Below are 27,243 nucleotides of genomic sequence, written 5' to 3' on the forward strand. Positions count from 1 at the left end.
TCACATACAAACGAAGCACTAGTGTTACATAGTGATTTCATTATGCTACGATGTTACCGAAGTAAATAATGGAGTCCAATTGAAGAGTTTCAGGCAAGGGAAACTCCCTCTGGAGGAGACACAGGTATTTAAGCCTTTGCAGACCATTTACATGCACAAAAACCTATATAACACACTACAGGAAAGAGAAACCCCCAAAAGCGTATCTTTAAATAAATTAAACTGTGTGTAATAACCATATTTTTAAGAGATATGGAACCTTTCCTTTTGATGAAATGGTGCAGCCATAGAAAACATGGATCTTGGGTTTGGGTATTTCTCTCAGTTCTAAAATGATAGTGGAAAACTGGATGTGATTGAGAGGCACAAGTCTGCAGCAAAAAGATGAGACACACGTGGGTCGAGTGTCTTTCAAAAGCAGCCATTTTAATCCAAACAACCACTTAATGACTTGAACTGATGTACACAAACAGACATGACCTTTTACTGTTCGTTTTTCATTTATTTTTATTTTACCAGGATCTCATTGAGATTAAAAATCCCTTTTTTAAGAGAGTCCTGGCCCAAGATATAGGTAGCAGATAGGTAACATTAATAGAAATGTGGATTGGTGTTGATATACAGAATATACATTAAAAGTAGGGCAACATAAATAAATGAAAAAGTGAATTTATAAAAAGGCATCCAGAAATGTATGGACCGTTTCAGTTGAAGACATTCACAATTGACCATTCTTAAAACAGGATAAATCACATCAAACATACAAAAACTGTATACTGTTTACTTTGTATTTTCTCTAAATTCATTGCATGTTGTTTTTTTTTGTCATTCCTATTTTTATGGTTGTTTGAAATGTTTTCTTAACCCTCCTATTGTCTTCGTTAAAAACCATTAATCACCAAATTTCATTTAACACCCTTTCAAACTGTAAATATTGTATCAGACTACTAGTATACATGAAAAACTGCACTAAATATACAAAGAATAGACACTGAACATGTATTGCGTGTGCCAGGTGTGATCCATGTGGGGGGATGGGGCACATAAGAGCGGGAAATGTGTCAAATTGTTCTGTGTGTGTGTGTTTGTGTGTGCCAGGTGTGATTCACATGGGGGGATGGGCACATAAGGGGGGGAACACATCTAGAGTATGTGTGTGTGTGTTTGTGTGTGTGTGTGTGTGTGTGTGTTTTATCTGATCCGGATGGTTACTAATTCCTTTTCTTTATGGCGGTCATTTTTGACCGGGAACACCATGGGTGTTACAAAGTTGACTAAATCATCCAAAATGCAATGAAAGTGGTGATCAGCCGTTTTATATGTTCAAATGTCTTCTGTGAAGGATATCATAAAGCCTTAATGCAATCTAATGTAAAACAAAAAAGTTATGATTGATGAAAGTAGTAAATAGGTCAGATTTGACCCGAAGACAACAGGAGGGTTAAAGTGTATTTAGAAAAACGCTTTATACATTAAATTAAATATTATCATCTTTATAAGTGCCTATTTGGCTTTTTTTTTTATTGTGCATATACCAAAGTATTAGACGAATAACAATTCTGACTTGATGGTACTGGAGTTAAAAAATGAATAGCATTATAATTCATCCTCTGGGATCGGGAACGATTATTCAAATGTTTCCAGGAGCTGTTGAGACATTTCAGTCGTGACTAAAGTGGTTTAACATAGCTAAAAATATTTCCTGATAGGATGTTAACCCACTATAGAGAAAGACAGAAGACGGAGACTAATGGACAGCAAGGCTGAAGACGCTCAGACAAAAACTAATCTCATCCGTCTGCACAGGTCAGATTTCAGTCAGGAAATGGGTTTCTTTCTCTCTTCATTCTTCATCGATTCTTCTTTCTCTTTCACCTTGTCTTGTTATTTCCATCACTCCCTCCTTCACTTGGATGAATGAATGGATAGAAAAAAGAAAAAAAAACAAGGCGCAGTCTTCCTGAAGATATTTGTTTCCCGCTATGAAGAAAAACACTCTAGCAAAGAGAACAAAAATAAGAAAAATAAGTTAGAAGCTTTTCCCTCTTTTGTTGGACACAAATGGTACTCAAGAACTAACATCATAATCTTGAGATGTGTCTTTTTTGGTGGATTTGGTAACTCAAAGTAAATGCTGGTGACACTTAACATTTGTGTATAATATATTCCTAAAACGGGGAATAAGCCAACGACAAAATCACTAATATCTTCTATATTATTAATGCATATTTGTCCTGAGAATCCCAAGCATTGTTCACGGGAATGAAGAGCTACTTTTTACTACTGCTTATTTTAAAATGTGGCATTTATCTTAAACATGACAGCAGAAAATATGTATACTACGTTAAGTTTCTGTAATGTTTTTATCCGAAGTTTGCCATATGTGAGGGAGGCTGTGGCGCAGTGGACTAGTGCGTCGGTGTTTGGATCAGGGGGGCACAGGTTCAAACCCCACTGCAGTCAGCATGTCGTTGTGTCCCTAAGACACTTCACCCCAAATTGCTCCTGTGGGGATTGCCCACAGTATTGAGTCTGTAAGTCGCTTTGGATAAAAGCATCTAACAAGTGACATGTAATGTAATGTAATATGTATACCTGTTGCCATCTGTGTGTTAAGTTACTATGTGTTTCTATGTGAACATACAGTAGGTTGTACACCAGCTGGCAAAACAAAAATCCCCCTGTAGGTTTAAATATCCTATTTCTAGGAATTAAAGTGGTTTAAAGGTCAAAGATGGGTTCAGGTAACAGTAAAACAGGAAAATGTGTTGTCTGGGGATGCAAAATGATTGAAAGAGAAGGATGAAAGGAATATAAAAAGGTTAGAAAAGTGTCAAAATAACTATAATTTCACGGGAAGACTCGGGGTAGAGGAATGTGAGAATTTGAAGTCCGCTGCAACTCTGACTACTTTTAAATCCAGGCTGGAGTCTTTTCTTTTTGAAGCTACTTTTAATTGAACTATTCACATCTCACACTGCACTGTAACTTTTATTCATGTACCTGTATTATTCATGTTTTATTATCTTGGCTTTTTAATGTTTCTAATGTGTTTTATGATCTAAATTCTGGAATAGCCTCCCAACTGAGATACGGGATTGTCCCACTCAATAGCTTCAAAGGTCAAGTCAAAGAATGGTTGAGAAACAAACATCCGTGCAATCACCGCTAAATGCACTTTAACACAGGCGTATCTCCTCTTGCACTTTAGGTAGCTCTGGTATCTTCTATGTCGTTGCTGCTATATTGTACTGCCATGTCATAAATACTTGTGTATGCTGCTCTTGCTCTCTTGCACTTTTTGCATATCATGTATTTTGTTTTTGCTATGTTTGTAAAATGTAATTTTCTTAAATGTTTTATGTGAGGGACTGCGGATGGAAATTAGCTCAAAGCTAAATCTGGCACTGTTACGCTTGACACATTTTTTATGTTTTAAGTGTTCATCACTGTGCATTGTCCCTGCCAAATAAACGATTAATTAATTAATTAAATTAAATTAATGTCTTTCATTTTTCTAAAGCACTTTGAATTGCCTTGTGTTGAAAAGTGCTATATAAATAAACTTGCCTTGCCTGTGACAGTCAATCAACATCTTAATCTAAAATCTTTGCAAAAAGGTAATTGAGCATTCTCACCTGAGCAGATGTCGTTGAGTTCGTTGACTTCTTCCTGTACTTTGAGGAGGAGAACGTCCTGCAGGATCTCCTGCTGCTGCTCCTCAGCCTCCACCCCGAGGAGCTCCAGGTGATGGTCCTTCAGCCTCAGCAACACCCGGCCTGGAAGAGAGCGTTCATTCATTCATAAACTGGATGTGTGTGTACAGTACAATCAAATCTCTCTACAAACAAATTCTGTCTAAAAAAGTCTGAACAATTCTCACTTTTTCTCAAAATTATGATTTTTTTCTCAAAATTCAGACCTTTTTCTCAAAATCCTGACTTTTTCTCAAAATCTCAAAATCCTGACTTTTTCTCAAAATCTCAAAATCATGACTTTTTCTCAAAATTCGGACTTTATCTCAAAATCTCAATATTCTTACTTTCTCTCAAAATTCTTACTTTTTCTCAAAATCCTGACTTTTTCTTAAAATCTAAAAAGTCTGACTTTTTCTCTAAATCTCAAAATTCTGACTTTTTCTTAAAATCTCAAAATCCTGACTTTTTCTAAATACTTAAAAATGTTAATGATCACTCGTCTCCGGCTTGAGCTTCAATCTCAGGATCCATGTATTTCTGATCCTCTCCAGAATGGAAGTAGTCATCACATACAGAGCATCAACTAGTTCCTGAACAGTGTCCTTCACATGCTGATATCCAAGAGAGGGAGTTACACAGTCACAAGATGGAGGAATAGAAAGCAGTATTCAATGTTTAGTTCAGATTAGCTCCACGTCAGAAATGATCATGCTTGTCATATGTCTATCTCCATAGAGGCTGAATCATCATGTTAATCACATAGCTATCATATGCCTAAAACAGTCCTGATGCTCTTCTAGGTAATCATACATCCTGTCATGTACACAGCTACAGTTGGGATACCTTTGTTATCATGTGGACTCTGAGATTGGATGATTACATTCAGTATTCTCCCAACAGATCTTATCTTCTATTAATTGTGCAAATAAAGCAGGTTGAGTTTGATGCATGACTTGATACCTGATATGGCGTGTTTAATTATGGCTTTTTGGAGCGTGTCCATCTTGGCCGGGTGATAACCCTGCATCCACTCCAACACTTCTTCCACCGACCACGATGACACGCGCTTTGACAGGCCCATCACTCTGCAACACAGCAGGAGGATAAGATCAACATGTTAACTTGTTTACTACAAAACGGCAAATTTACGTTTGGCCATTTGATGGATAAGAAACATAAGCTGTCAGATATGAAATACTTCAATTACAAAAATATTTGAAAGAAGTATTTTTGTAACCATCTATCATAGCTTTCTCACTTCATGATTCAACAATGGCCTAATGTACTTACAGCAGATAAAGCCTGAGGTGAAATAAACAGGGTAAAATAATTAGTTTGAGGTTTGCAACAATACTGGCATAAAGCTGCAAACGCCAAAGATTACTTCATTAATATAATAATTTGAAATAAGTCACTTAATATTCTTTTCTATTCTTCATGCTTAACATTCAAAGTGAAACTTAAAGACACATCACTTATTGTGTGCCAGGCTGCAATTAAGTGTTATTTGTAAGCAATTAATCACTCAATATTTGTTTTGTTTTTTTAAACAGAACTGAAGAAATAGCGGGAGAAAACATTCTGTAAGAGCAATAGTTTAAAATCCAAATGTGTTTCATGTAAAATTGTCATTAACATCTTTAAAGATTTGACAGAAAAAAAATTCCAGAAGAAAATAAATAACACAGCCACATGATCTCAACAGAAATAAGTACAGTTTGTTATTTAAATAAGGACTGCTTGTGCTGTGTACAAACGTGAAAAGTGTTCCTGTGATTATTGAAGTTCACCTCACCAGAGTTTAAGTAGAATTGTATCACATTGAACAAGCAGTTGTCCCTCTGCAGGATCTTAAGGGGCCTACACACCAAACTGACACCAAAGAACACGTCCCGACGGAACACGACTGTTGTGTCGCCTCACGTCTCCTGCGTCTTGGCCAACAGTCGCACTGGAATACACCGCAAAGACTTCAGCTGACGGCCAAGTAGCACGTACGAACTGTGCATGCGTGAGTGGCAATAACTCTCCTTACCAGCAGGCGGCGGTTTTGCGGTATGTGCGGTTTTGCCCAGGGCGCATTAGCCGAGGACATTGTTTTCTATTGTCCCTCAAACGTAAGGAAATGTCAACACTTGAGATTAAATGGCCTTACCAAGATGGTGACAAATATCTCGTTGAGGGATCCCTCAGAGCTGAAAATAGCAGCAAGGTGACATCCACCAACTACGACACCAAACAAGGTCAGAAAAGTTCTCCCAAAAAGTTTCTTTAGCCTGCGGTTCTTCTGGTTTTCCTCCCAGCTATATCCTCCTGGGCTGCACCGCTATAGGGCGAAAAACTGCTCAACTGTTGATGTGACCTTTTCAGCAGACCAGTCTGGTTATTGGGGTATAAATATAGGAATGTAATTTCCTGTGTTAATTAAGGGGGATGCGTGATTGGCTGGTGCAATAACGAGGTCCCAGCAGAGTAATTGACATACAGACGGTGAAGACCTTTACACCGGGGCAAAGACACGGAGGAAACTTACAACTAGAGTCAGGTCGAGTGTAAAGGAGGAAATCTCACGGCTGATTTTATGCCTATGGACAGCATTTCCTAAACTATATGACTCCCAAACTGGGCTGATATCTTCAGGGAAATAAAGTGGATGTGTATAGCCTCTTGTCTTGCTCTGAAGCATTCATTTATGTCACCCAGTTACAAGTAAACCAGGACTTGTAAACAGAAGTAATATACGGGAACAAGAAAGGTGTGGAAATTGGCTTTTTGAAGGTGATTTTACCATCCTGTACTATAACTGCAACTTATTAATTAATGTCCACAACTTAATCCAAATGGATGTGTTTAAATCTTTATGAAACACACGCCTGCTGCCCGGGCTACACCTACACTTTGAACGTTTTATTGAGCTTTAGGGTAGCGATGTTGAAGTGAATTTTTGGGCAGCTATTCAGGTTTGACTTGGCATCTTGATTTAATATATATAGCAACAGGAACTGTATTACAAGTATTATGTAGAGAAGTGGTACCAGGTAGGTGTTTTAAACAGAAAGCAGTGCATTAATATCACTCTTGGTGATTTGAAAAACCTTTTAAAACATATTTCCACAAACTTAAAAATATGTTACATGGATGGATGTTTTCTAAAGCAGAAATGGGTGTATTTAGATTTGTCTTATATCATATTTAATATATAATGCCTGAGCTTCAGTGTTAGTAGAAAGAAAAAAAAAATTCTGATACCATAGTTGAGGAATTTAAACATTTCTATCTCAAACACTAATTTCATAAATAAAAAAGAGGCCAAATTCTAAAAAGTTAAGGGTGAAATGTTGCCTAAACACAAACAGTCATACAATGTACATTAATCACAGTCTGAATCAAGATGTAATCCTGAACATGTCTTAACAAAAGACAAAATAAAGAACCACCAGAGTTCACATGGGAACCAAAACCAGACGCAATGTTCCAACAGGACACAGATTCAAGATGCATCCTACATGCTTCCTAAAGTGTGATTCTACCATCTTGTGGTGCCTTGCAGAATTACTTTAATCTCTTGAACAAGCCTTAAAATGTTACAGTTGAGTAGTACAAGTTCAGAGACTTCATCTTTTTTTGCAGCCTTTCTTAGCCTGATGCAATCTGGATTTGATGCACTCGTTCTACAATGGCAGCAAGTTAGGGCTGATTTGTATGCTAATAAGTGTTTAAAGCATGAATTCATTAAAAGAGGACTATTTAAGAATATATTAAGAGTTGTGTATAAGCTTATAAACTCGTCATTCATCACTTCATTGAAAACTGCCCTTATACACACACACACTTCGTTCAATGTTGATTTAAAAAATATAACATGTGGTTGAAAATGTTGGCATTTCGACCAAATAAGGTGTTTTCTTAAAATACAGAGAAATGCCGAATTGAAGCAGTTACTCTGACGCAGTTTTCCATCTGTTCTGGTAAATGAAGCCTGGTGAAAATGTAATAAATATGAATGTAATTTGGCGTGTTGCCCGAGTACGTGGGAAGAGATACGGCCCGCACACAGAGGGATTACAGTCACCCATCAACTGCATTTCATAACACCAAACATCCTTAACAGCAGGTGAAACTAAACGCTCAAGTCTTTACAAACTTTAAGTAGGTTTTTCTGAGTAGAAAGTTATATTTACCTTCAGTCAGTTGTCTGTTTTTGACAGAATATTCCTCTACCTGTTGAAGTGTAACGTTCAGGTAACACAAAAAACATTCCTTTTCCCGGATCCGCCCACTAAGGTGCAGCTGCACGTGATGCCTTCAGTGCCGTCAGGAATATCTGAATTGCACGTGCATCATAACGAATTCCCCTTTCAATACTGTAGCTTTGTAGCTTTAAGTCCCTAAGAAACTCTTCCATCCTTCATTCCGGTGTAAGTTTTTCATTATTGGAGTCATTTAATTACAAATAAATCCAACAGGGCCTAAGAAACGTTTCACCTTGAGGGCCTTACCAACTCACTTTTGTTGTGAATTGGTGTTAGTGGTACATATAAGGCTACTTGCTACACAGTACACTACTTTTCTCTTGAAGGTGTGATTTATAATAAAAAATGTATACAATAAAAATTAAGAACTAGAATATTGGAGCTGTTTATGTAAAACTTGACTAATATTCTTCTATATTGATTGGTGTTGATGGGCTCATGAAGGCACCACCAAATTAGGTCAGTAGTCCTAATAGTTTATGTTAAGGCCAAATACTGATATGTGTGTCCCTTTCCTTTTTCCAGTTTCTGTTTCAAGTTCCCTTTAAAACCTTTTCAGATAGTGTTACGTTCCCTACTGGGCTAGGGGAACCAGAGGGAAGTAACAACATATGAAATAACCAGGAGAGAGAAAAAAGGAGAGGAAACTGAGCTATAAAGCCACAAAGTGAGGTTTTAATGGATAAAGAAAAAGGGCTCACCAGCCTACTTGCAAAGCAAACCAAAATAAACAATACACGAACAAACTGGAGCACATCTCCTAACACTTCACAAAAACACAGGCCTCACACAGAGACAGAGACATGCTGCACACATGCAGCCAGAGGAGAAGGAGAGAGCGACTGCAGCCTTCCTCAGGTCCTATATGGAGGCCCTGATTGGGGATTGGGAGCACCTGGGGAGAGGCTGCACCTGGGGAGAGGCTGCACCTGGGGAGAGGCTGCACCTGGGGAGAGGCTGCACCTGGGGAGAGGCTGCACCTGGGGAGAGGCTGCACCTGGGGAGAGGCTGCACCTGGGGAGAGGCTGCACCTGGGGACAACCAGAGGGAGAGAGAGACACACACACAAACACTACGGCACATAACACCCCCCCCCCATAAAACACACGTTATACCGCTCACAAGCAGCCAACACGGGCCCAACACACACATCACTCGCTTAATAGTTTTGAACAACATGCCAAATTGGGGATCAACTACACCCCCACCATGCATGACGGCGCACTTCACCGACCCAGTTTCAGGTGCAGGGTCATAGTGGGGGGCGTGCCCTTCCCAGAAGCCAGGGGTTGGAGTGAGAAGGCAGCCCGCCGGCTGGCAGCAGAGGAAGCTGTAAAGGTATTTTATAAGTGCAGCGAGGTGAGCCAGGTTCAACACACATCACTCACCGAACACAGATCCACATCGCTCTGAGCCAGGTCCACAGCCACCACTTCAGAAACGGGAACACCCACAGCACTGTCACAGACGAACGCAGAAATTAACCGCAACTCACCACTCTGTCGCATTGCAAGTGGGTGCTGGTCTCTTGGCTTTTCGACAGACCGCTTGGAAGCTGCCACCTGCTTCTTCTGAGCTATACACTCTGCCACTAGATGACCAGGGTCAAGACAAAAGAAACACAATCTCTTTTTCTTGGGTCCTGGAAGAGAAACAGAATGAGCATGTGTGGCACGCCTGTTACAAGCTTTCCAGAAACCAACACGATGAGGAGAATCGCTCTGAGCCAAAACACCACTGTGCATTAGCACCAGCTCATCCGCCATGGAGGCAGCCTGCTGCAAGGAGGTTATTTTTCGTTCATTTAAAACAGTATGTTCTGGGAGACAGTTTTTAAACTCCTCCAGCACTATGAGATCACAAACTGAAGTTAAGTCGTCAACCTTTGATGCCTTACACCATCGGTTGAATAGCTTGCTCTTCTCCATTGCAAAGTCTACAAAAGTTTGGCCAGGTGTTTTCTTTAGGCCACGAAAACGCTGTCTATAAGCCTCAGGCTCAAGCTCATACACTTTAAGAATAGCGCATTTAACTTTTTCGTACACAATACAATCTTCAACAGGAAGAGAAGAGCAAACCATCTTAGCCTTACCAACTAACTTGCACTGTAACAGTATGGCCCACACATCTTTGGGCCATTGCAAAGCAGCAGCAATGCGCTCAAACACAACAAAGTATGACTCAACTTCAGACTCACGAAATACTGGAACCAGCTGAATATTGTTACCAACATCAAAAGGAGCATCAGAACCTGACAATGGTTGTGTACCCGAAGAGGACCCCACTGAACCTGTCTGCAGCTCTAGGTGACGCATCCTGAAAGCTGTGTCTGCATCTAATGGCGCGTTTCCACTACACGGCCTCGCTCGGCCCCGCTCGGCCTCCTTTGGCCGCGCCCAGCCTCGTTAGGACCAGCTCACTTTGTGGCGCGTTTCCATTACAGTTTAGGAACCGGGTTAGTATCTATAGTAACGCAGTGTAGGCGGAGCGACGCTGCTTAAAACTGCCGTGACGTCATCTTCAATGCGACAAAGCGACACAACAATGGAGGATGTGGAAAAGATCGTTTGCTTGTTGCTTGCTGTGTGGTTCTTTATCACAAGAAATAGGCAAGAGATGTTTCGAAAGAGGCGACTTGTAGCAAGACGAGGTATAGAGGAAGCTGACGCGAGAGTTCTGGCAGCCCGCAGAGACTACAGGAGGACTCGAACTACTACTTCTTCGAGACTACAATGCTACTTGGTAAGCTAACGTTCGCTAACTAGCAATGTGTTTAGGCTCACGCTCCCCATACGACCAAAGTATTTCAAGTATTTAATTAATTGTAGCTACCACTTTTACGTATTAAAATATGTATGCTTTTGTTTGTGTATTTCAGAAGTTACTTCGCCGCCCTAGACCATGTGTTTGGATGCTCGACCGAGCTACCGAGTGGTGGAATGTGATTGTTCCATCTTTCACACACACACTCAGTGGGTGGAGAACTTCAGGATGTCTGAAGAAACCTACGTCTACCTGTGCAACAAACTGCGGCCAGCGATGGAGAGACAGGACACACCATTCCGTGTGTGTATACCTTTTAAGAAGAGAGTGGCCATCGCACTGTGGAAGCTTGCTACCGGCTCAGAGTACAGAAGCATAGGACATCTTTTCGGAGTGAGCAAGACAACTGTGTGCCGGTGTGTGCAAGACTTCTGTGCTGCTGCAGAGACGTTGTTAGTACCGGAACTAATTCGTTCACCAGACCGGGAGAAATTTGCAGAAATGGCTGCCTACACTGAGAACAGGTGGGGGCTCCCTCAGTGTGTAGGTGCTATTGATGGGTCACACACACCCATCTTGGCACCACAGGAATACCACTGTGACTATTTCAACCGTAAAGGCTGGCACTCCATCATCCTTCAAGGAGTTGTTGATGGTAAGGGACATTTCTGGAATGTGTTTGCAGGAATGCCTGGGAGCTTGCATGACGCTCGGGTTTTGAGACTGTCCACATTGTGGGAGTTGGCCAGTCGTGGCAACTACTTTCCAGCTTGCACCAGGAACATTGGTGGGGTGAATGCTGGCTATTACATCCTGGGAGACAATGCCTATCCCTTGCAAAACTGGCTCATAAAACCCTTCGCTGACACTGGACGGCTAACAGAAGAACATGTGACATACAACAAGAAGATTTGCAGTAGACTGAAGGGAAGGTGGCGTTGCCTCATGAAAAGAAATGACTGTAATGTGAAACTTGTTAAATCAATGGTGCTGACATGCTGTGCTCTGCATAACCTCTGCGAGAGTCATGGAGAGACCTATGATGATGGGTGGGATGCACCAGCAGCAGCAGAGCCAGGGGTAGCAGTGGCACAAGGTGCAGAGGAGGGCAGGGACATACGAGAGGGTCTGATGCGCTACCTGAATACATAAATAGTAATTGTATGGTATTGAACATAAATAAAAAAATAATGTTTCACATACATGTGTTTGTCAAATTATTTAAACCCAAGAAATGTTATCAGAATTGACTATTTAGTAAATATTTGAATTTCAAGCACCAGTATTTACTGCCCCATAAAAATAATAATCTAAGCAAATATCAAAGCAAACTATAAACATATACTTCCTGATCTCCAGCTCCCTCCTGAGCTGAAACTCTCGCTCACGCTCCTCCTTCTCCCACTGGAGACGAGCTAACCTCACTTTCAACCTGGCATCTAATTTAGAACCAGTATGAGAGGACTCACCCAACACAAGGGAGGCCATACTAAACAAACTAATTTGCAACTACTCGCCAGCTACCATTAAATCACCTCACTCAACAGGCAAATATATCTGATGCAACACAAAAATTGACTCGTCTTCCAAATAAAAACTTCCCCAGATCCTGCCTACCACACTTGCCTACCTATCTACTGGAGCGTGCCGGGCTCGAGGCGACTTTAAAGGCAAACATCAGCGGCCGAAACCCTGAAACGCCTGCCCCCAACAGGGACTAAATCCCCACCCAGGATTACCCCGAAAATAAAACAGGCAAAATAATAAAATGAGTGCCCGAAGGAAAGACTGATTCAGCCCAGCTAGACACTCCCCTATCTAAACTGAGGAAGCTGTTCAACAGTAAGATACTTCACAGCCAATGCTACACTTATATACACACACTACTGCTCACCACCAAACACAACCACACCAAACAACAAACAAATACTCACTCTTTGTCTCAAAGATCGGACGAGCCCCCATGTTACGTTCCCTACTGGGCTAGGGGAACCAGAGGGAAGTAACAACATATTAAATAACCGGGAGAGAGAAAAAAGGAGAGGAAACTGAGCTATAAAGCCACAAAGTGAGGTTCTAATGGATAAAGAAAAGGGCTCACCAGCCAACTTGCAAAGCAAACCAAAATAAACAATACACGAACAAACTGGAGCACATCTCCTAACACTTCACAAAAACACAGGCCTCACACAGAGACATGCTGCACACATGCAGCCAGAGGAGAAGGAGAGAGCGACTGCAGCCTTCCTCAGGTCCTATATGGAGGCCCTGATTGGAGATTGGGAGCACCTGGGGAGAGGCTGCACCTAGGGACAACCAGAGGGAGAGAGCGAGAGACACACAAACACTACGGCACGTAACACCCCCCCATAAAACACACGTTATACCGCTCACAAGCAGCCAACACCGGAGCAATACACACATCACTCGTTCAAAATTATTGAGTGAGTGATGTGTGTATTGCGCCATCATGCATGGTGGGGGTGTAGTTGATCCCCAATTTGGCATGTTGTTCAAAATTATTGAGTAACATGCCAAATTGGGGATCAACTACACCCCCACCATGCATGACGGCGCACTTCACCGACCCAGTTTCAGGTGCAGGGTCATAGTGGGGGGCGTGCCCTTCCCAGAAGCCAGGGGTTGGAGTGAGAAGGCAGCCCTCCGGCTGGCAGCAGAGGAAGCTGTAAAGGTATTTTATAAGTGCAGCGAGGTGAGCCAGGTTCAACACACATCACTCACCGAACACAGATCCACATCGCTCTGAGCCAGGTCCACAGCCACCACTTCAGAAACGGGAACACCCACAGCACTGTCACAGACGGACGCAGAACTTAACCGCAACCCACCACTCTGTCAGCATGATCACTGAACATGGCGGATGTGATATACAACCAAGAAGAAGCCTCGGACTCTCAGCCTCAGGCTCAGGCTCATCCTCAGATGCTCAATGAAGTTCAGAGGATGGTGCACCACAAGGAGGCCCAGTCCCACCTCAACACCTTGCTGGATGATAGAGAGGTGTTGAGGCAGACCATCGACGTCGTGAAACAGCGGATGGAGGCATATGGAGGCCACCAGCCACCTGCCAAGATCAGGCGGACCATCACCTTCATGATGCTGAACCAATTGTTGAACAACCTGGAAATGGAGATGGACCGCAGGAATGCCGTGATAGCCGGCATTCAGGAAACAGAAGAGCCGATTGATGGCATCACCACACTGGCGGGTGCCTAGTGTGCCATTGGGCTCCTCGTCTCTAAGCTGGTGTGTGCGAAGAGAGAACTAAAGCAGGCGAAGGAGAATGCGGAGATGGGGACCGTGGAAGCACCTCTGCCCAGCTGTCTGCCTGATGGGCAGAATCCAGTCTTGTGGCTTAATAATTTTGAACAACATGCCAAATTGGGGATCAACTACACCCACTACACCTAGCATGCATGACGGCGCACTTCACCGACCCAGTTTCAGGTGCAGGGTCATAGTGGGGGGCGTGCCCTTCCCAGAAGCCAGGGGTTGGAGTGAGAAGGCAGCCCGCCGGCTGGCAGCAGAGGAAGCTGTAAAGGTATTTTATAAGTGCAGCGAGGTGAGCCAGGTTCAACACACATCACTCACCGAACACAGATCCACATCGCTCTGAGCCAGGTCCACAGCCACCGCTTCAGAAACGGGAACACCCACAGCACTGTCACAGACGGACGCAGAACTTAACCGCAACTCACCACTCTGTCGCATTGCAAGTGGGTGCTGGTCTCTTGGCTTTTCCACAGACCGCTTGGAAGCTGCCACCTGCTTCTTCCGAGCTACACACTCTGCCACTAGATGACGAGGGTCAAGACAAAAGAAACACAATCTCTTTTTCTTGGGTCCTGGAAGAGAAACAGAATGAGCATGTGTGGCACGCCTGTTACAAGCTTTCCAGAAACCAACACGATGAGGAGAATCGCTCTGAGCCAAAACACCACTGTGCATTAGCACCAGCTCATCCGCCATGGTGGCAGCCTGCTGCAAGGAGGTTATTTTTCGTTCATTTAAAAACAACAGTATGTTCTGGGAGACAGTTTTTAAACTCCTCCAGCACTATGAGATCACAAACTGAAGTTAAGTCGTCAGCCTTTGATGCCTTACACCATCCGTTGAATAGCTTGCTCTTCTCCATTGCAAAGTCTACAAAAGTTTGGCCAGGTGTTTTCTTTAGGCCACGAAAACGCCGTCTATAAGCCTCAGGCTCAAGCTCATACACTTTAAGAATAGCGCATTTAACTTTTTCGTACACAATACAATCTTCAACAGGAAGAGAAGACCAAACCATCTGAGCCTTACCAACTACTAACTTGCACTGTAACAGTATGGCCCACACATCTTTGGGCCATTGCAAAGCAGCAGCAATGCGCTCAAACACAACAAAGTATGACTCAACTTCAGACTCACGAAATACTGGAACCAGCTGAATATTGTTACCAACATCAAAAGGAGCATCAGAACCTGACAATGGTTGTGTACCCGAAGAGGACCCCACTGAACCTGTCTGCAGCTCCAGCTGACGCATCCTGAAAGCTGCGTCTGCATCTAACTTCCTGATCTCCAGCTCCCTCCTGAGCTGAAACTCTCGCTCACGCTCCTCATTCTCCCACTGGAGACGAGCTAACCTCACTTTCAACCTGGCATCTAATTTAGAACCAGTATGAGAGGACTCACCCAACACAAAGGAGGCCATACTAAACACAAACTAATTTGCAACTACAATTAAATCACCTCACTCAACAACAGGCAAATATATCTGATGCTGCACAAAAATTGACTCTAGTCTTCCAAATAAAAACTTCCCCAGATCCTGCCTACCACACTTACCTACCTATCTACTGGAGCGTGCCGGGCTCGAGGCGACTTTAAAGGCAAACATCAGCGGCCGAAACCCTGAAACGCCTGCCCCCAACAGGGACTAAATCCCCACCCAGGATTACCCCGAAAATAAAACGGGCAAAATAATAAAATGAGTGCCCGAAGGAAAGACTGATTCAGCCCAGCTAGACACTCCCCTATCTAAACTGAGGAAGCTGTTCAACAGTAAGAGACTTCACAGCCAATGCTACACTTATATACACACACACACACACACACACACTACTGCTCACCACCAAACACAACCACACCAAACAACAAACAAATACTCACTCTTTGTCTCAAAGATCGGACGAGCCCCCATGTTACGTTCCCTACTGGGCTAGGGGAACCAGAGGGAAGTAACAACATATGAAATAACCGGGAGAGAGAAAAAAGGAGAGGAAACTGAGCTATAAAGCCACAAAGTGAGGTTCTAATGGATAAAGAAAAAGGGCTCACCAGCCAACTTGCAAAGCAAACCAAAATAAACAATACACGAACAAACTGGAGCACATCTCCTAACACTTCACAAAAACACAGGCCTCACACAGAGACATGCTGCACACATGCAGCCAGAGGAGAAGGAGAGAGCGACTGCAGCCTTCCTCAGGTCCTATATGGAGGTCCTGATTGGGGATTGGGAGCACCTGGGGAGTGAGAGAGACAAACACTACGGCACGTAACAGATAGCATAACACTTTTAGGTCAAATAATATGCCATCTTCACCCAACAGGGGGCGCACATGTACAGCAGGTGGTCTCTTTCTCCCACTCTCTTCTGCACCAGCTGCTCGGCTGCAGAGAAAAACTACAGCTGGAGTTTTGTGATGGTCACGTGATGATGTTGTCAGTATATTACTCCCAATGTTTCAGCGTGTTCGCTTCTATAGAGCACTGAGAGAGTGTGCATGGTGCAGTGTTTCCCTCTGCCTGCAGTCTGTTCTTCACATTTTAATGCATTGTTGAGTTCTTTGACAGCTGAAAAAACCTGGAGTTAAAGCAACAAGAAGCTACTTTTTGAGAGGAATTATGAGACACGTGGAGCTGTGATTTTGTTTACCAATTGACAGCTGACAAGGTGAGACAAAATGACTTTTGCAACTTCAGTTTATCGTGCTGAATTAACATAATCTGGCACATTTGTATCATGTGAAATGCATGAATCCTGCAGTGACTGCACCTGTTTGAACCTCAGCTGACTGTCACCTGTCATTCCTTTTAAATATATATTATGTTCCAGGGAGCACTTGAATTCAAAGCTCATATGCATATTAACATTTGTGCAAAGAACATAGTAAATAGGGACTTCATGAAGTGATTAAAGCTCTTTGTGTGAGTGTTAAAAGGTTAATGATATTTGCTAAGCAGCCGTTTAAATGCATGATTCATTGTGCTTTGACCTTTTTAAGATGGTTTGAATATGCATTGCAATTAAGCTCAATGGGAACAGTTAAAAGGCTGATGTAATGCATGTAATGTATTCTGGAGGACAGGAAATGCACTTTTAATGGAACTCATCCGCAGGAGAGTGTCGCTTTGTGTTTGAGCGGTCATGGGTGAACTATATCTGCCATAAATTAACCGAGCAAAATGGGTTAATGTTGCACACGGATGACTGAGCAATGATATAGGATGGTTGCATTATGTATAGAGATAGGTTGTGTTCCCACTAAGCTCCCTATACGTGTACAGAAGCTTCATGAAATCACCTTCAAGTGGGAAATAATGACATAATTAAACTTCAGATTAAGTTCAGGCACCGGTTGTGGAGCTCCTGAACAGGGTTATTGTGTGTTTGTGTGAGGAAACCCTGTGTGTATGTTTGCATTTGTGCACATATTAGATGCATAGTTTTGCTTTTTAATTAGTTGCATATGCTTTAGTTGTATGTCTTTCTTCTTTTTTCTTTCGTTTAACTATAAAACACATTTTGTTTCTTTTGCAATAAAATGTGATCTTGAAGTGTCTTTTTACTGCTTGCTCTGTTAAGTCATTTAAAACATCCCAATTCATACACTTCCAATATCTGTTCCTCCTGAGACCACACACGCTGGTTCGCTTGCAGACAATCAAGATGCTCAGTTGGGGGAAGGTCTCGTGACGTGATGATGCATGAAGAGATAATTGTGTCCTCTATAGCTGAGTGAATCTCAACTGTCTGCCTGTGGAGAGTCTCTCAATGTCTCATTTACCTTGGTTCAAAAGTCATACTCAACTTTGAGGTACTTGTACTTAAGTATTTCCATTTTATTTTGTTTAAGTTGATTAAAATCGTTTGAATAAGGTTTTAAGGCACACAGCTTCTTCTTCTTCATCTTCTTCTTCTTCTTCTTCTTCCCCTCCATCATGATCTGTTTATAGTGATTGGAAGGATCTCAAAGAAGGAAAGCCTCGAGTCATTTGAGGGTAGAAAGTGAAAATCCCCTTCCCATAAGGGTTCAGCCACATTAAATCCCCAGATTTGACCTCATCTCTTTAACACTGGGATCAACAGCTGATAATGTGCTTTAATGGATAATTTGGTGATCAATCAAATGCTAACCTGGATGAAGGGAAAATACGGAAAAAGTCATCAATGTCAAAGGTTATAACGACTCCTTGGAGTGTGCTCCTTTCACCAACTGTGAGCTTTGCTGTTCAAGCCTTTTTGTGATTTATGGTCAGTGTTGCTTTTCGTGGAGTCAGTTCTGAAAACGCTCCGGTAGAGTTCATATATTTGTTGTTTTGGGTAGTCTGGCACTTCAAACCTGACACATACCATGCATATTGCTGGAGGGATAAGTCATAAGTTTGTAGGCCAACCAGGAAGTTAGCAGCACCTTGGTTCCCTTGACAAAAGCCAATGGGATCTTTCCATTGAACAAAATGTAAAAATCTCTTGAGCTTGTGTTAACCACAGACCTTATTTCAGGCATCTAACAAAAAAAACTATTCAAAAACGCCACTGACGAAGAGACGAGGGAAGAAGAAGTACCAAATTGCTAACTCATTACTTGGTTTGAGGACTCATTCCCCAGCACTCTACTTTTATTCTAAAAGTCATTATTATTTAATCCAAAGTTCTAGAGATAGAGATGACTCTTTGCTTTCCCACCATCCTCTGTTGGCACTGACTAACAAATGAACTGAGTGTGTGATAAAACACTTGTACCCCTCCAAAGTCAGTGTAATTACAAGATAACTCACACACACACTCACACTCTGTAGACACAGTGACACACACAACACACACGGATAGTTCAGTGGGATCTCCTAGCAGCACTAATGTCTCCTGCCCAGCTTCAATCTAAATGTCAACCTGACCCCTCTCTCCCCTCCTGTGATGAGAAAGTCCAGACTGAGCGCTTTTTAACGACTTAATAAACACTCACAGATCACCCGCCGGGGCTTCTGGGAGTTTAACACCCCGCAGGCTCCTGACTGTGCAGCAGATTCAATTTTCCTCCTCAGAGACGTCTATGTCTGCATCTATTTGTTCTGCGATCCCTCTGACTTTATTCATACGTCGGCCATATTTGGTTTGCATCATGTGTAGCGTGGGAAACCAGAAGAGTAAATGTGCTTAGCTCAGAGTAAATACTTGGATATATGTCTGCAGCTGATCGCGATTCATTATCAGTTCAAGTGTTGAGGTATAACAAGTGAAATGCAATCTGCTTTTACGTAACAATTGAGTTATGTCATCGTAGGAGTGACAGAAACAGTAGCTCATCAATAGCAGCACCTGCTGGATGAAATGTCAACGTGTATTTAAGATGGATTTACTTCTCGTGGTGATAAGTGGCTTTTGAGACACATTCCTCTCCCAGGAGATGTTTTTATGAGATTTATGTGTAAGGTTACGAACGGAGGACATGTTGGAACCCTGCCATAACAATATCTGCCAAAGCCCTTCTCATTTATCACCTTGCGTAATTCATATGGGGTTAAAACCTGAGAGAGTTATGGTGCTGGAGCTACTTCTTTTTTGCGAGTCAAATGTCAGCCAACTGTGGGGAATTGTTTCAAGGTTACACTTTTATAAATGAAGCCCCAGGAGATTGACATTCTCAGAGGTGTACTTCAAATGGCGAGTGAGATATTTGTGTTCATATCGTGCCAAATGTTGGGTCTATAAGGATTATACTCTAGTGTTTATAGAAGAAGATTTATGAGCAGCATGTTTCAGTCGTATAGGTTTTACTATAATCACTACTTTTCAACTTGTAAATACCATTCACGTTCAAGTCGTATTAACAACTCAGAGTTTTCTGGACTAGCAATCGTGTAAAGTCCACAATTCAGGGTGTTCAAACCCAAATTCAATGGATATAGTGTCGCCCCTTCCACTTTTGCCCCATGACTGGTCTTTCCTTAATGCAAAATGTCTTTATGCCAATGTATTTCTAGCTTAAAGAAAAAATAAATCCAGCTAAAAGAAAAACAGGCGGACAGCAAAAACACAACCCCTGTCAAACTCTGTTGGTAGAGGAAACATATCTCATGACTCTGGTTAGACACAGCCACAATCCTCCCAATCCTCACACCACAAGGGTTACGCTCTGTTTGTTTAGCCTATGTGTGTGTGTTTGTGTGTGTGTGTTGTAGGGTGAAAAGTGCAACCCAGGCGGTCAAAGCTCTCATGACTGCTTCACCTGACTCACAGCACCAGAGGGCACCAATAGAAGAAACACACACACATTTGAACTTCCATAATTGTGAGGACTCTCACTGTAAAAAAAAAGGCATTTATTAAACCTTAATAAATGCGGCCTGTCCAAATCCATAGGTTGTTCAAACACCTGATTTCTGATCCATTGAATGTCATTTTTATATTCCTTAAACTGACTGATTAATATAACTTGATGTGTTGATTCCTGTGCCTTTATGAGACAAGTGGACCAAAACCATGCAAGGAGATTGTCCTCCACCCATATGAAAGCATCTACATGTGTTTGTTACTTCAGGATAGTAAGCGGTAAACAGTTTTGGTTGGTTGAGGAGAAAGTGTTTCATCATGTGTAATACTAACAGTGGATTGTGTGGTTTGTCTCCAGTCAGGAGGAGATGGAGAACAAGGCGATGTATCTGAGCACGTATGAAGAGAGAGAGAGTGGCTCCATGTATGAAGAGGCCTACGATGGACACAACTTGTCCAAGCTCAACCTGTGTGATGAAGGTAAGGACCACAGCGGAGATAAATGCACATTTCTTATCCAAGTAACAGACTTCTTTAATCCATCTTCATGGTAATAGAAGCAGGAGAGAAACACTAAATAAATGGATCACGCACAATAATCTGTCAAAGAAATATGTTGAACTTCAGATATCTTGCATTACAAATGAAAATCCGTCTTATTGACAGAATTTCATACACCCAGATTGATTTTCAAAGAGGGACTTTCTACAAAGACACACACACACACACACACACACACACACACACACACACACACTAATAACCAATACAGACACAAAAAAGAAGCAATGCAGTCACCGCTTGGCATTCGCTGTATACCTGCTATGATCAGCTTGGAATGTCCAGCAACATCTGCAAGTGTGTGTGTGTGTGTGTGTGTACAGGTGCAGCTGCAACATATCCACTCCTGACCCTGTGGTGTTCTCAGATTTCGACCCAGGGCTCTGTGAGTTTGGTGGGAAAGTCTTAGGAACAGAATTTGTTGACATTTTAGTGGAAGGAGAACAATGGCCACACACATCAGAGAGACTGTCCTCCTCCAACTTCTCTAATCCAAAAACTTTTCACACATCGTTCAATTAGAGAAGATATTCCCAACCATGCAGCTGCTCGTTTCGTTGAGGTGAAGTAGAACAGAGGAAAAAACAGTTGGGAAGTTTCTGTCAGTGTGCATTATGAGGTAAACACACTGTGAACAACGGTTCATTACACATTCAATTATTCACTTAAACGCACTAATAAGGTCCTCTCTATATCCCCTTATTACCTTAAACATTTAATCAAAAAGCTTATGTATTTCAGGCTCTTTCTGATTGGAATAAGTTACCGTTTTAATAAATGTTCTTCATCATTGTTGGGTTTATTTCAAAAAGTTTGACAGATAGCCCATGTTTTCAGTCATTTGGCTATTTAATGTTGTGCTGTTGTGTCTGCCATTTGTTGTCATGTTTGTCTGGGACCCCTCCATCTCAAGGGATTTATGAACTTCTAATTATGTGTAAAATACAGGCTTTATCCAGAAAAGAAATCAGATTTTATGGAGCAAATGTGGTCCTAATTTGACAAACTCTGGCATTAGGTATAATCAAGCCTCTTCACTGTGATTGGTCTCACTTGTTTAAAGTAGTTTAAACAGCACATTACCATTACCTTTAATGACGATATGTTAAAGTTCAAACATACACACATAGATAAGTGTATTTAAAGCATGTGTTGTTTTGTTTATGCTCACACACACGTCATGTCACCATCAACCGACAACAACAGAGACACTGATTTGTATGCACGTGCCCAGTACCATGTGCATTTGATTTGGAAAGTACAGTAATAGGATCTAAGTCCTTGTGAATTCACTAATGTCCCACAGTCAACAGTCAGAAGCAGTTCCAGGGCTGACTCACAATGACCCTGCAGGAAATAAACAGTTTCTAAACAGATTTGTGGCAAACTGTATTGTTGTTCCTCCAGTTTACTAATAAAATGAGCCTACAAATGTTGTAAACCCCACCTAATCCCTGTATTAAACCCACTGTCTCTTAAACACAACAATATGTTGACAACGTCATCCCAGCCAGATATGAGTCAGAGGGAACATTCAGCGGTGCAGAAATGATTAATGAATATTGACTTTTATCTCTCGTTTCAGTTGGGACAGCAGCAGAGCGTTACTTAAGAGTCTTTTTTAGAGAAGGTTGTTGGTAGAGAAACATTTCAACATATCAACAGAACATTTTGACAATGGATTCATTGTTTTTTTTAAGCAAAAAATACAAAATGTTTTTCCAATTCCCATATCAGCTGCTCCAATGTGAGTATTTACAGCTTCTATCTGATTTACTTCATTGTAAAATGAATATCTATGGATGTAAGACTGTGTGAAAAGAAGCAATTTGAAGATGTCACATCAGGCCTAGGGATTGTGATCAATTATTTCATTAACTTTTTTTATCACGTTTTGCCGAGTACATTTTCATCACTAAATAAAAAATAAATCAAATTCACTTTCTTTCCAAGGTCTTACATTGAGTTTAGGTAAGGTGGTTAAAAAACAATATGTGCAAATATTGTGTACACTTAATTGATATTTCTTTATGTAAGATAAAGTATAACATATGTTTGGCTGCTGCCCGTCCACAGCAGTACATCGCTTTGCTTTTATGATGTAACTTCTCTCTGTTTCTCCAAACTACGGGCATGGATAAGTACCTCACACAACCCCACTTCAAAACATCCAAACTACCCCTTTAAGGCACAGACACGACGGTGTTATCATGTCACTTTTACCAACCAACTCTTGGAATGACATCAAACAAGTCATGTTTACAGTCATGCAGCTTCTCATGCGAGTCGGAGAAAGAAAACATCATGAGACAGAAAATTATGTGATAATTTCCCCCTAAAGCTCTACACCGCTGGTTTTATATTCCTGCCTGTTTTTATGAAGGTGTGTGTGTGTCACGTATAGTTGTTTTGTCTCAGTTCAGCATGAGTTAAACTCTAGAGGCAAACTAGAGCAATTTCTGTTCCTATACATTCCTGTCATGTGACACATCTGAGCCAGCTGTGTTTGTCTTACGCCGGAGGAGTGTGTGTGTGTGTGTGTGTGTGTGTGTGTGTGTGTGTGTGTGTGTGTGTGTGTGTGTGTGTGTGTGTGTGTGTGTGTGTGTGTGTGTGTGTGTGTGTGTGTGTGTGTGTGTGTGTGGCTAGCTCCAATCCACCAGTGGCCACTGACTGATTGTCCCGGTCCAAATGAAATCATGCTGTTGGGAGGCCGCGCAGCAAAATCAGTGTTTAAATTCAGAACCAGGACTCGAGCCAACATCATGACTGTTCACAGGAAGATAGGATCTCATTAAAACCTTTTTAGTATCCCAGCGAGTTTAATATCTAACATACTGGTCATGTCACATAGGCATAATGATTTCCCAGAGACACATGGCTGTTCATTTGTCTCCGTTTGTTTTTCATCCATCCAGCTCATCTCAAGCAAAATGTAGTAGGTGGTAACTGAAAACTCTCAAAAACATTTAAAGGGGCCCTACAGTATAATGCTTTTGGGGATTCTCCCTTCCTGTAGTGTGTTGTATAGGTTTTTGTGCATGTAAATGGTCTGCAAAGGCAAAAATCCCAAAGTTCCCTCCAGATGGAGTTTCTCTTCCACACACTACATACAAATATGAACCTGAAAATAGCATAACAGGTCCCCTTTTAAATGTTACCCTATTTCAATAACATCAAAAATGTGTTGAAATTACATATCGAAGTATAACAATAATGAATAAAGTAGTGTTTTTGAGCAGTGGTGTGCAGAATGTCATTCATTTATTCTCTCAGCTTTATTGTTGAACTCTTGCATGCCTAAACCCAATAATTCTACTTATGGGAAAAGCACAGTGTAGTTAAATCATACTATTTTCTTGATCTGATTATTCTCTTTTGTGTTCATGCATGTAAACATAATCAATTTGTGATTATTTTCCTCTATTATTTCCCTTGAAACTGAGGCATGTAACATGTTGGTATAACAGCCAGATTAAATCTAATCTCCATTTAAGAATGTTTTCAATCACATGTTATTTTAATGTGGCATAACACACACACATTCATTTCTGTAACACTGCTGAGGATAATTTCTTAACAAACAATATTAAAAGTAACATGACATTGCTATTCCCATGACTGCTGAAAGATGTGACTCCAACAACGATCCTTTGAAAATCCTTTTGACCTGAGGGGAATGTTCCCTCGATAACAGCATAATCCCTGCCTCCTGCCAAGCTATCCCACACACACTCACACAAATAAAAAACACACTTGTTTTGCTCAACTTTGAATAGAAAAACACTTCCATCAAACATAAATAGTTGTCAAATGTATCAAGACTAATTCCCAAACATCTGTTGACCCTGAGAGGAGGTTTAAGTGGTGACATGAATTATAGTAATGGCTCCACTGAGAGGGTGTGTTCTTTTGTGAATTATGTTGAATTTATTTGAGCAATATCTGTGTGTGTTGCTTTCCCCAAATGCTTGCATCATTCCTCACCTCATTTGTATTTGACATAAGACCATAATAAGTCAGTAAACAAGTGTATTTGATATTGTCCCGTGCTTACATCTCATCAAGTGTACTTTCTCTTCAGTATGTTTTTAGTAAATAACATGATGGCGTGCACCACATTCATTTAATGTTTGATCTTCCTTTGTGTTCACACAGTACGTCATTGAAGGAGTAAATGTCAGGCTTTTCAAATAAAAGCTTTCTGAGGTTATTTGTTTTAGCTCCGACCTTTACTAACATTATTGCATGAAGAAACTAGAAAACACAAGCTTAGCCTTACACACAATGTCCCAGCCACCACTTAGAGAAATTGCTTTGTTTTGTAGCAGGCTAATCTTCAAACAACCTTATTAAACATGTTTATTCCAAAAGCCAACTTCCACTTGCTGTCCTTAAGAAAACCTGTCACCTCTATTTGGACTTTTTACCGACCCCAATTTCTTTGTTGTTTGTTTTGGTCAGGTTCTGGAAAGCGTCGCAGGAAGCAGGATCAGTGCTGTGCTCACCTGAACTCCCTCTCTGCCATCAAGTACGCCATCGTCTCCCTCTACATCCTGGTACTTCTCACCATCTTCGGACTCTGCTTGGCAGGTAGGGTGTGACCTGGTCCTCCATTAGCTGTATCTCTTTGACCATCACCAAACATTTTTTGATTTCCAGTGAACATTTAAAGGGGACCTATCATGCAAAATGCACTTTTTGATGTCTTGTATACATACATATGTGTCCCCGGTGTGTCGGGGAACTCACAAAGTGTCAGAAAACCAAACCCTCTCTCTTTTCCTCCGTACCCACATCTCTAAAAACAGGGGGAACAACGGAGCTGATCCAGATTTGCGTCCGATATGACGTAATATCGGGAATGTGGACCCACGGCACTATCAGAAATTTGCTATCAGAAACAATGCCCGACTGTTTTGGACGTAATATGGTCTTTGTTTACATTAGCAAGCATCGCTAACACTCAGAGCTAACCTGTACTGGAGAGAGTATGTGTCAAAAAGCAGGAAATAAAAAAAGGAACTCACCTTGTGATAAACGCGCAAGAGAAAAAGCATTTGAGCTCCATACTGTTTCAGAGAGAATCCTTGATGTGGTTTGGAACATGATGGCGTTTAATCACGGCAGCATTTAGCTGAGTATCTCGTAGAATTCTGCAGGCACAAGCTCCCCTTCCTCTTTTTCAAGCTAAGGACCCCGAATCAGCAGTTCTCAAACAGGGCTGAAATAGAAGGATATGAAGGATGTCTAACATGCATGATCTGTTTGGTATTTTCAGCAAAACACGTCATAGACCTGTTTTTATATATTTGTATATATCTGAGACCCATAATATATGCCTAAAAATAGCGCAATAGGAGACCTTTTAAGGAGTAGAGGAGCTCTGAAAATACAATAATTAATAGTTTCACGACTTCCTTAATGTGCATATTGGCCGTCTTTTGTTCTCAGAGTTCAGTTGTGCAGATGACATCAGCCATTCCTCAAGGTTGAATTGCAAACAAGGACACACACTTACACACATGACCCACTTATTCAATCCAAGGTTACACTCTTGGACGTGGTCTGAAACCTTACCCCCCTTTTTAAACTGTCTGTTATAGTTTAGCGTTGAGAACACACACACACACACACACACACACACACACACACACACACACACACACACACACACACACACACACACACACACACACACACACACACACACACACACACACACACACACACACACACACACACACACACACACACACACACACAATGAATAAACAATCATATGAAGCCTAACCTAAACTTCAGTCATGTAAAAGTGCTGTTGGTGATTTTATTGGCTTTCCTTAGTTGACATTTTTACTACTATAGCTGTTGAAATGTATGTAATATAACGTTTCAGGACCAGAAGTAGCACATATATCTGAATCTATTAAACGCAACTTCGTAGTAAATCGTGAAATAGTTTTTTTTGTAGTTTTTTACAACTGTTTTCTTTGCTTCCTGAGCGCTGTGTAAGTGTGATGGGTTTAAACGTATTTTCTAAATATATCACAGTATGTTTGAAGCATGACAAGCTTGACTTTTTAGAGGGTAACATAAAAGAGAGGGTAGCGATAAAGCGCGACGGTTCCATTTTTCTTTGTGCTGGATAGTTCCCATACCTCCTTAATGCATGGCTGTGGGAGTACCAGGTTTCAGTCTGCAGAGGAGTGCACTTTACATGTACACACAAAGGCTTTTAAGAGTGAGGAAAAAAGACCATTACCTTTGGCCTGATTCAAGAGTTGGCATCACAGCTGATTTTCTGCGAGATGAAAGCCATGATAATGTGGTTCAGACTTAAAAGTTTGTGCGGTTCATTTCACTGTTCAGCATTTCTTGACTGTAAGTCGAAAACTGCCAAAGAAGAACA

The 27,243-nt window shown here is 41.5% G+C and overlaps 3 protein-coding genes across 3 annotated transcripts in view; 1 reads left to right on the forward strand and 2 right to left on the reverse strand.

Moving 5' to 3' along the window:
• Positions 1-1,355: 1,355 nt before the first annotated feature.
• On the reverse strand, positions 1,356-7,985 carry LOC117486999 (sterile alpha motif domain-containing protein 12-like). Its single transcript, XM_034135628.1, has 4 exons — positions 7,880-7,985; positions 4,659-4,783; positions 3,639-3,779; positions 1,356-1,997 (listed from the first exon to the last, which is right to left on the reverse strand). The coding sequence occupies exons 2-4, from the start codon at positions 4,777-4,779 to the stop codon at positions 1,981-1,983; spliced, it is 279 nt and encodes a 92-aa protein (XP_033991519.1). The 5' UTR covers positions 4,780-4,783; positions 7,880-7,985; the 3' UTR covers positions 1,356-1,980.
• A 1,009-nt stretch (positions 7,986-8,994) lies between these two features.
• LOC117486895 lies at positions 8,995-10,329 on the reverse strand. Its single transcript, XM_034135483.1, has 2 exons — positions 9,447-10,329; positions 8,995-9,281 (listed from the first exon to the last, which is right to left on the reverse strand). Exons 1-2 carry the CDS (start codon positions 10,264-10,266, stop codon positions 9,178-9,180), a joined length of 924 nt encoding a protein of 307 aa, XP_033991374.1. The 5' UTR covers positions 10,267-10,329; the 3' UTR covers positions 8,995-9,177.
• Positions 10,330-16,453: 6,124 nt separating this feature from the next.
• The window catches only part of scara5 (scavenger receptor class A, member 5 (putative)), a 72,316-nt gene continuing 61,526 nt past the window's right edge, over positions 16,454-27,243 (forward strand). The window contains exons 1-3 of the mRNA XM_034135446.1: positions 16,454-16,673; positions 20,632-20,753; positions 25,296-25,424. Of these exons, the coding sequence (XP_033991337.1) occupies positions 20,642-20,753; positions 25,296-25,424 (241 nt within the window). The 5' untranslated portion in view covers positions 16,454-16,673; positions 20,632-20,641. The remainder of the gene's footprint in view (positions 16,674-20,631; positions 20,754-25,295; positions 25,425-27,243) is intronic.

This window comes from Trematomus bernacchii, unplaced genomic scaffold (assembly GCF_902827165.1).
Source record: "Trematomus bernacchii unplaced genomic scaffold, fTreBer1.1, whole genome shotgun sequence".
Taxonomy (NCBI): domain Eukaryota; kingdom Metazoa; phylum Chordata; class Actinopteri; order Perciformes; family Nototheniidae; genus Trematomus; species Trematomus bernacchii.